The sequence below is a fragment of the Simochromis diagramma genome, unplaced genomic scaffold, assembly GCF_900408965.1.
Source record: "Simochromis diagramma unplaced genomic scaffold, fSimDia1.1 OVJJ01000355.1, whole genome shotgun sequence".
In the NCBI taxonomy this organism is placed as follows: domain Eukaryota; kingdom Metazoa; phylum Chordata; class Actinopteri; order Cichliformes; family Cichlidae; genus Simochromis; species Simochromis diagramma.
In genome coordinates, this window is record NW_024387174.1 from 989,582 (window position 1) to 999,118 (window position 9,537).

At 39.9% G+C, this 9,537-nt stretch overlaps 2 protein-coding genes across 2 annotated transcripts in view; one reads left to right on the forward strand and one right to left on the reverse strand.

Moving 5' to 3' along the window:
* The window catches only part of LOC120744794 (E3 ubiquitin/ISG15 ligase TRIM25-like), a 188,961-nt gene that overhangs the window by 159,035 nt on the left and 20,389 nt on the right, over positions 1 to 9,537 (forward strand). The gene's annotated exons all lie outside the window — the stretch shown is intronic.
* LOC120744821 (zinc finger protein OZF-like) lies at positions 1,058 to 9,388 on the reverse strand. The gene is made up of 3 exons (XM_040049404.1): positions 9,179 to 9,388; positions 7,165 to 7,402; positions 1,058 to 2,659 (listed from the first exon to the last, which is right to left on the reverse strand). The coding sequence occupies exons 2-3, from the start codon at positions 7,385 to 7,387 to the stop codon at positions 1,653 to 1,655; spliced, it is 1,230 nt and encodes a 409-aa protein (XP_039905338.1). The 5' UTR covers positions 7,388 to 7,402; positions 9,179 to 9,388; the 3' UTR covers positions 1,058 to 1,652.

Genomic DNA, 9,537 nt, shown 5'->3' on the forward strand with positions numbered 1-9,537 from the left:
GGAACTTTGTCTCCATGGCAGACTTCAAAGCACTTATAAAAGCTTCTGAAGCTGAAGAGTAAACCTGCTATTCATAAACTAAAAAATAAATGTTACTTGTTGACTTCTGGGTAAGTCTGTGTCAAATCAACAAAGACTTCTGCTAGCCCATCTCAGATTTGCATAAAATTTTTACAGTAGAAATTTTAAACATTTATACTGATTGCCGTGAAATTTTAGTTTCATATATTGAATAGTTTTATTTTTTATTTATTTAAATGGTCCAATGACCCACTTTCAGCCCTTTTCCCCCCCTACTCTACCTACCTACCATTTTGAGTCCTACTGCTTACACAACTCTGAACATTTTTATTCAAATTAGAAAAGGTTCAACAGAAACTTTTTGTTTTTATAGAAATTTAATTTGATGCTTTTTAAGAAATTAAATCCTGTCCAGTCTAACAGCTTTTAAAATACGAATTATGGTGTAAAAATCACTTTTGTGCCAAACATATGTAGCTTTTCCAAGATACATTCCATGAAGTCTCTATAGGCTCCTCTTGTTTATGTTTGTTTTATTGGCTTATTTCATCATTTTATTTGTGTTATTTCAGTTATTAGATTATATGTAACATAGTATATTATAATATGACAATGTCTAAGCTGACAGGCAGAAGAGGAAAAAAATACTGCTTTTGGACAACTCTGATAATTCTTGTTAAAATATGAAAAGAGGGAAAATATGCCCACACTTTGAAACATAACATTGTTATGTAAATTGGAGAAGGCTCAACAGAAACTTTCTGTTTTGATAAAAATCAGATTTAATGATTTGATTAACCTCCTAAGACCCAAACTCTTCCACGGCATGCATTTTTAATTTCTCTTTGATATCGGGGCATATTGGGACCTGATGAATGTAAAAACAAAGAATTACCAGATTTTTTTTTTTTTACCTGATTTTTGTTTCTAAGAAAAATGAGAGCTACATATGAGGATATTTGTTTAAAATTTCGATAGAACAGTAGCAGTATAATGTCCTCGTTAGTGGATATCAGGCCATTGTTGAGCAAAATTTAGTATTTTGGTCTAAATAACCCAAAATGTTATGTCCACATATGTGGACGGCAGGTCCTAGGAGGTTAAACATGCAAATATCTAATGAAATTATTTTCTGAGTTGTAATTACACAACCATCTAGAAACTTGTTCTATTCAGATTAAACTCTTTACGGATATTTTTGTTTTCGTTAAAACATTTATCGTATTTGCTCAAATGCTTGAAAGCTGAATGAAAGTAGAATATTATCACTTTACGACTTAGTTAGAAACCATTTAAGTTTTGAAAGTAACTTAAAACATATAACTTTTTGTTTTGTTTTTGTTTAATATATGAAGCTAAAATTTCACAGGACTGGTTATACAGGTTTAAAATTTGTACCGTGAAATGTTAATACATATTGAAGATAGTTCAGTAGGAAATGTTCTAAAAACTGGCTTATTTGAGACCCTTTAAAAAACTGGGCTTCCAATTACATCAGAACAAAAACACAGCCAACTTGAATGACTATTATTAAAAGCTATTCCATACTGACCAGAATATAAGGTCATCTTTTTTTCCCCTCAGGTGTAGCTGTGATTTTCCTCACTATGCATTCTAACAGTCACACACTCCTACTCTGCCACATTTTGTAAGGTAGTATGAATTCTCATGTGACTTTTTAAATGAGTCAACTGACTGAAATTTTTCCCACAGGTGCTACAAGTATATGGCTTCTCACCTGTGTGAATTCTTGAGTGAGTTGTCAGGTTTTTAATATGACTAAATCTTTTTCCACAGGTGCTACAAGAATATGGTTTCGCACCTGTGTGGATTCTTAGATGAGTTTGCAACGTCGAATTCTGACGAAAGGTTTTCCCACAGATGTTACAAGAATGTGGTTTCTCTCCCGTGTGAATTCTTATGTGCGTTTTCAAGTTTATCAAATTAGTGAATCTTTTATCACACATATCACAAGAATACGGCTTCTCGCCTGTGTGAACTCTCATGTGAATTTTCAAGTGTATCATTTGGCTAAAACTTTTCCCACAGGTGCTACAAGAATATGGTCTTTCACCGGTATGAATTCTCATGTGCGATTTGAATGCTGACATGTCATTAAACTTATTTCCACAGATGCTACAAGGATGAGGCTTCTCACCTGTGTGAATTCTGATGTGCTTTCTTAAGTGTATCATCTGACTAAATCTCTTCCCACATGTGACACAAAAATATGGCTTCTCACCTGTGTGAGCTCTCAGATGTCTATTAAGTTTGGACTGATACTGAAAAAATTTTCCACAAGTGTCACATTTTAATAATTTTTTACTTGATGCTAAGTCCACATGCTCGCTTTCTTCTTGTTCTAGGCTCTCTGGGTCTGGAGAGTTGTGAAAAAGGAACTGGTCACTGTTTGGTTCTGATTTACATTCCTCGTAAGTAGAAGCAGCCATAAAGGTCTCAGTCTCCTCCTTCAATACAAGCGGTTCTTCCTCATGACTGATGCAGATTTCCTCCTGTTCTTCTTTAATCTGCAGAGGTTCTGGATCCTCCTGGTCCAGATTGGAGTTCCTCTCTTGGTTACAGACCTGCTGATCTGTGACAACTTCTTCCTCCTTACCGATATCCTGCTGGTGGAGGTCTGTACAAAGACATTAAACATAAAAAAGTTTAGTGTATAAAACACAGGAGAAAATAGAAATTGTTCAATTAACTGCTTCCCACTGGTTATTAATGCTGATGGTTGCTGCTGCAGAAAGAAAACTGTGACAGTGAGCTCAGCTGCAGGTAATTTTAATTTTCCTTCAGTTCCACACTGTGCTGAATTGGAAGCTAGTGCGATTCTTTGAGGACTAGAGTGACGTGTTCGCTAAGGTGTGCGTTTGTGAGTAGTTTTGGTGTTGTGTTTTGAATTCATCGTAGATGGGACACTGCTGCATAACTTAAGCATGTATACAATGAGTAGCAATAATTTAGGGAAATGATGGTTTGGTACGGTGTTCAGTTATATTACTGAGAAGCACTGGACTTTCCTTTCCAATAAATTTCTAGTTTTTGCAAGGTAAGATTCGACTTGCAGGGAATCTAGATTTTTGTGTTTTCCTGCAATAAAGAAGACAAAACTGGCAATCAATCTCTTATGACACCTGTGTTTAATTATGGATTTCATGGACAAGTGGCAGCAGATATAAACTAAACTAGAATAAGGACTGAACACTATTTGACCCCACAAACAGTGACCTAAAAACGCTTTTTACCTACTGTGGTAACCATCTTTGAAAAATAAGCCACTTTCTCTTTCTCGGGTTATTCAGTGTAAGAAAGAGATCCCTCATATGAAACCTTTTAACTTTAGTGTTTAGGTCTTGTTTTTTCACCCCCATCAGTGTTTTTAGCTCATCTACTTTTTTTGGCTCAAGGGTTTGGCCCTATTTGGTTTAAATCTAAAGCCCCTTGTCCACTAGTACCTACTCAGATCAACTCGGCACGGTTCGCACAGTTTCCAGGATTTTCCATTAGGTCACAGTGCCTGGTACCAGGTACTGTTTTAGTACCTGCTCGCCCAGGGTTCCAAGTGATCCAAACAGGTACTAAAATGTGCCGCTGTCACACTGCATGTCACATTGGCTGGTCAGTAGCATCACTCGATGAGTCATGAGAGCATCTCGCTCACGAAAGTCAAAACCACCATTTCTGAAACTCGGCAACAAAGGAAATTACTACAAAAAACAACGCCATGTTCTCCCAAGTGTGATGAAAAGCTACAGACTGAGCAGCAGGAATATATTTGCTTCGACATCCACCTTTGTTGTATGTCGCATATTAATTATGTCGCAGGATGCGTACACAGGTTCTTATGACAACAAGCATGCAAACAAGGTACTACTGGGTTGTAATGGAAAACCAGTCGATTTGAGTGCAGTCGACTGCAGTGTGCATTCACACTGAAGTCAATTTGACAACGACAATTGCATAATTTTGCCTCCTCTATTTGAGAAGATGGCGGGACCTGGAGAGAAGCACTGACACTGCCGACCTTCACCCAGTATGTGACGTGCCACATGAGAGACAATAAAACATTGGACCTACTGTATGCCAATGCAAAAGAGGCATAAAGTTGAGATGACCATGGGGAGGACATAGACAGCCTTGTGACCTGTTTTACTGGCTACAATAACTTCAGTGTGGATAATACCGTACCCACCAGGACTGTGCAGCGTTTCTCCAACAACAAACCCTGGATTACCCCAGAAATTAAAGCCATCCTCAAGCAGAAGAGGAGGGTCTTCAAAGCCAGAGACAAGGAGGAGCTGAAAAGGGTACAGAGAGAGCTGAAAGGCCTGATCAGGAATGTAAAGGCCAGCTACAGGAAGAAGATGGAAGACCAGAACCAAGAAGGCAGCGGGTCCAGACGACATCAGCTCAAGGGTCGTCAGGTCCTTCACAGATAAACTCTGTGGGGTGATGGAGCACATCTTCAACCTGAGCCTGAGGCTGGGGAGAGTCCCACACCTCTGGAAAACCTCTTGTGTTGCACCAGTGCAAAAGACTCCACGTCCCAAGGACCTCAACAGCTACAGGCCCACCTGATGAATGGCTGGTCCTGGCTCAGCTTCCGCACCTGGTGAGTTCATCACTGGACCCACTTCAGTTTGCCTACCAGCCTGGCATTGGAGCAGATGAAGCTGCCATTCACCACCTACATCGTTCACTCTCTCACCTGGAGACCGCTGGGAGCACTGTGAGAATAATGTTCTTTGATTTCTCCAGTGCCTTCAACAACATTCTTCCCACGGTCCTGAAGGACAAGCTGGAGAACTCGGGAGTGGACCATCACCTCACAACATAGATAATGGACTACCTCACCGACCGACCACAGTATTTGAGAACTCAGGGCTGTGTGGCAGTCATCTGCAGTACAGGGGCCCCACAGGGAACGGTTCTGGCTCCGTTGCTCTTCACCATCTACACTGCAGACTTCTCCCACAAATCCACCCAGTGCTTCCTGCAGAAGTTCTCTGATGACTCTCCAGAAGTCGGCCTGATCACTGATGGGGACGACAAGGAGTACAGAGACTTTGTGGACTGGTGCCAGCAGAACTACCTCCAGATCAACACTAGTAAAACCAAGGAGCTGGTGGTGGACTTCCGCAAGCACAAACATCCTCCACTGCAACCACTAAACATCCAAGGTATGGAAAATGAGGCTATGGATAGCTACATGTACCTTGGTGTTCATCTGAACAATAAACTGGACTGGACTCACAATTCAGATGCCCTCTAAAGAAGAGGGCAGAGCAGGCTGTACCTGCTGCAAAGACTCAGGTCTTGTGGAGTGAAGGGCCCACTCCTGAAGACCTTCTATGAGTCTGTGGTGGCCTCAGCCATCTTTTACTGTGTGGTCTGCTGGGGACAGAAAGAGACTGAACAGGCTGATCTGGAGGGCCAGCTCTGTTTTAGGATGCCCTAAATGTTGGCTAAGTTGTCATCCCTGATGGACAACATCTCTCACTCCATGCAGGAGACTCTAACAACACTGAGCAGCTCCTTCAGTGGCAGGCTGCGGCCCCCACGATGTGGGATGGAGAGATTCCTCAGGTCTTTCCTTCCAACTGCTGTCAAGACTCTACAACATGGTCTCTGCAGATGACTGCACACGTGCAGACAGACACACACACATCGGATACACAATTGTAACCATCTCTCTGATGTGCAATATTACAAAGTGCAATTTTTTTCCTACAACAACAGAGCTCTTTGTATCTTATAAGTATTTTATCTTATTTGTATAGTACTTTATTCTATTGTATATAGTATTTTATTCTTGTTGTATGGTATTCTATTCTATTTTATCTTACCCTATCCTATTGTGTTTTATTAACATTTACCACTCTTAAACTTGTACTTTCTGCCGTGACCAAAAGATTTCCCACGTGTGAGATTAATAAAGGTTATCTCACCTTATCTTATCTTAGGTTGAACCTTTATCATGCAAAATATAAACCAGAAACGCTGTCGTCTTCTCTGAACCAAAGCTTGTTTAAAATGGAATTAGATCAAAAACTGTACTGAAACTACATGTGCATCTTTGTTGGTACAGAGGTGCATTCGTATCCACTGACCTGGCAGCTTACACATCTGGAAAAGCACCAACAATGCTGAAAGGTATATCCAGATGACGTAGTTTTAAGGAAGACCTTGCATATATCAGCAAGACAAAGCTAAATGTCATACTGTATTTATTACAACAGCATTAGTTTGTAGTAGAAGAGTTACGATCCTGTGAAAAACCAAGTACACTCTTAGTGATTCAGTAGCTTGTAGAACCACATCCAGCAGTAATAACTTGAAGTCATCACTTTCTGTGTGACTTAATCAGTCGCTCACATCATTGTGGAGAAATTTTGGCCCACTCATCTTTACGAGTTCATTAAAGTTTATGGGGGATCGTTTATAAACATTTAGGGAACTCTTAGCATTTTATGTCCAAAGAGTGCCCTGAGTGCATGTGTAGTAAAATGGCTGAGTAATGAAGGCATCAGGACAATGGTCAACCCACGGGACAAAAGATCTTTTGTCGCAATAATTTCTCCAAGTTTCTATTTCTTTCATGTCTGTGAAGGTTCTCAGTCATCCAGGTCATCGTAGTCTAAGGAGCTTGGAAAGAAAAGCGTCTGGACGTCTTTATGTTGCTTGAAGACGTTTCACCTCTCATCCGAGAAGCTTCTTCAGTTCTAGGGTCAAATGGTGGAGAGTCCCAGATTTAAACCCAGTGGGAGTTTCCCCCCAAAGAGGGACAAAAGGACCCCCTGATGATCCTCTACCTAATCACATGAATCAAGGTGTACAAACGGGTGTGGGTCACAATGAGCTCACCTGAAACCCTGGCTGATTGTGACCCACACCCGTTTTCACATCTTGGCTCATCTTCTCGGATGAGAGGTGAAACATCTTCAAGCAACTTAAAGAAGTCCAGACGCTTTTCTTTCCAACCTCCTTAGACTATTTCTTTCATATTATTCCCTCTCCACTTTCTCCTTGCGTTCTTTATACTATCCCTAAAAATTATAGTACCTTTTAGCTAAGTTTAAAATCCTAAAAGGAGTTATATAATTATTATGGACTTTTATTTACAGTTTAACATACCTATTCTGTGTAGCTTTATTTCAGGTTTCCAAATGGTATCCAGCAGTCTGAGCCGCTCTTTTCCGGTCCAGACGATGATGCCTTCGGCCTCTTGACCGGTGCAGACTTCCTCCTGTTCCTCTTTAATCTGTGGAGGCTCTGGGTCATTTTGGTCCAGACTGGAATTCCTCTCCTGGTTACAGACTTGCTGATCATCCACACCCTCCTCTTCCTCACAATTCATGTTGATGTGGGAGGACTTTAGAAACAAAGGGATGTAAGAAAAATGTTACTAATGTGATGACAGGAACACACAGATATAATCCAGAAGGACTGTACACTGCGAGCATGTCTCTCACTTTAATGTGCACAAATTTGACAAATGTGTCGGGAGTACCGTGTGAGACAGTCTCGAGTTCTGGTGTTCTTATTTGCAAAGTTCAGACTACAAAACATTCAGGTAGTGGCTTAAAGTGTGAAGCAGCTATTTGATTAAAAGTTGTACCCTGCAGAATCACACATGTCTAAAGAGGAAACAGCTTTTCCTAAATCCATGATAAAAACACGCTGCAGATAAACAATCAATTGCATTTAATTTTGCCCATGAGAACTTCTCTGCCTATGATGGGAGATCTACTCCAAGATTCACATTAAGAGCTACTTTCCTTTGTCCAGTGTCTGTCACTCCTTTCAATCAGACATACTGTCAAGCACAGAAAACCAAAGGAGGCTCTGCTGCTGCCATGAGATTAGCTGCAGCGAGATTACTGCTGGATACCTTTAGTTTAAGGGTGCTCTATCTCAGCAAAACTTGGAAATATTTTGAGAAACATTTCAATTTCAATTATTTTACCTGATCATTTAAAAATTAATTTTCTTAAACCCAGAGTTGGCACAAATACAGGCTTTCTTTACTTATGCAGAAGTACCGATATACTCCAATAAAAGTTTAAGTACTGATTCAACTTCTTTACTCAAGTAAAAGTGAAAAAGTACAGGCTCTGAAATGCACTCAAAACAAGAAAGCAAAAACTAATTCATTGAAGAACATTTCTATTTCCTATTTCTATGCAAAGCTAACTGAACCTCATGCTATACTAATGTAATGGTAAAATAAAATTAGTAGAATACAAACTTTATGTTCGTCTGAATTCAATTCTAATAAATGTACTCAGCTTGAATCAGTTAAATAACATCACTCCCTTGTGTTCGTTCCTCTTCTGTAGCGTTATCTAAATGTTGAAGTACTGCAACTTACAGACATCTGCAGTTGTTCCAAAAATATAACAAAATAAAATAAAATAAAAACACCACCTCATGTTAACCCCTTACTATGGCACACAGTTTTGCCTATTTCATCCCTTTTTATGTGACATCCTCTGGTAATTAATACACAAACAGGATTCCCTTTTATGTGTTACTGTTTAGGCTCAAATAAGTTTGATGTTTGGAGGCGAGAGGCGGAGAGAAAAACATGTATTTAAAAAAGGTGAGGGTCGTCTGCTAGGGTGCTAGGACCTGATCGGGGGTGTTTTCCACAATATTTCTCAAAGTAATCTGCAGGTTGTACAAACACAGTGACATTAAAACTGTTGTAAGTGACCCAAGGACCTAAAATCTGCCAAGCACATCTGTCCTGGATATTATCAAAGTCATTTAAAGCAGAAAAAAGGTTTACAAAACGTGACTTTTAACAACTGCACACAGAGTAGACACAATAAGGGAGATTCAAAATGATATTTTCCAAAGAGATACGTAGATCCTGCTGACTACAGCCAACCAACACATAAAAAAGGATATTAAAGGTTTTTTTTTAAAAGAAAGGAAAACACGCCAGCACTGCCAACCCCTTTTATGCAGAACAAAGTCGCTTCCCTCAGTGTCTCAGTGGGTATTTAACGTCAAATATTTACATTTAAAATAAAGAGAAGCGCTTGATTTTAGCCGGTTAGCCTACAAACTGAGCCGCTACAAGAGCTCCAGCACGGTTCACACTCCCGTGTTAGCTCACCGAGACCGTCTCAGTGTTACACACCTGTAATGTGTGGCTTTATGTCGGGTTTCCAGCTGATGTCCAGCAGTCTGAGCTGACGGCTGGTCTCCTTCTCATGCCGGACGATCGTTTTTTCTTTTTCTTTTTTTAACTTGTTAGCAGATTTCTTCAAAAATAATCACTCTGAAACCCGAACACTAGACATGTTAAACAGTAACCATTGCGTCATTTCCGTCATTTCTCTTCTATTGTACTTCCGGTGGACTAGAAAGCCCAAAAGCTGCGCTTCTCGGGTCAGTCAGAGGAAAGTAAAGTCCTTACATAAAGTCTGGCAGCCCTACGAAGGAGTAATGTACGATAGATAGATAATAGCTTTTTTTGTTTTATTGTAATTGATCATT

Coding starts and splice junctions, on each gene's coding strand:
- LOC120744821 (XM_040049404.1), bottom strand. CDS start 7,387: ATGAATTGTGAGGAAGAGGAGGGTGTGGATGATCAGCAAGTCTGTAAC. Junction 2,660..7,164: donor AATAAAGCTACACAGAATAG/GTATGTTAAACT, acceptor GTCTTTGTACAG/ACCTCCACCAGCAGGATATC.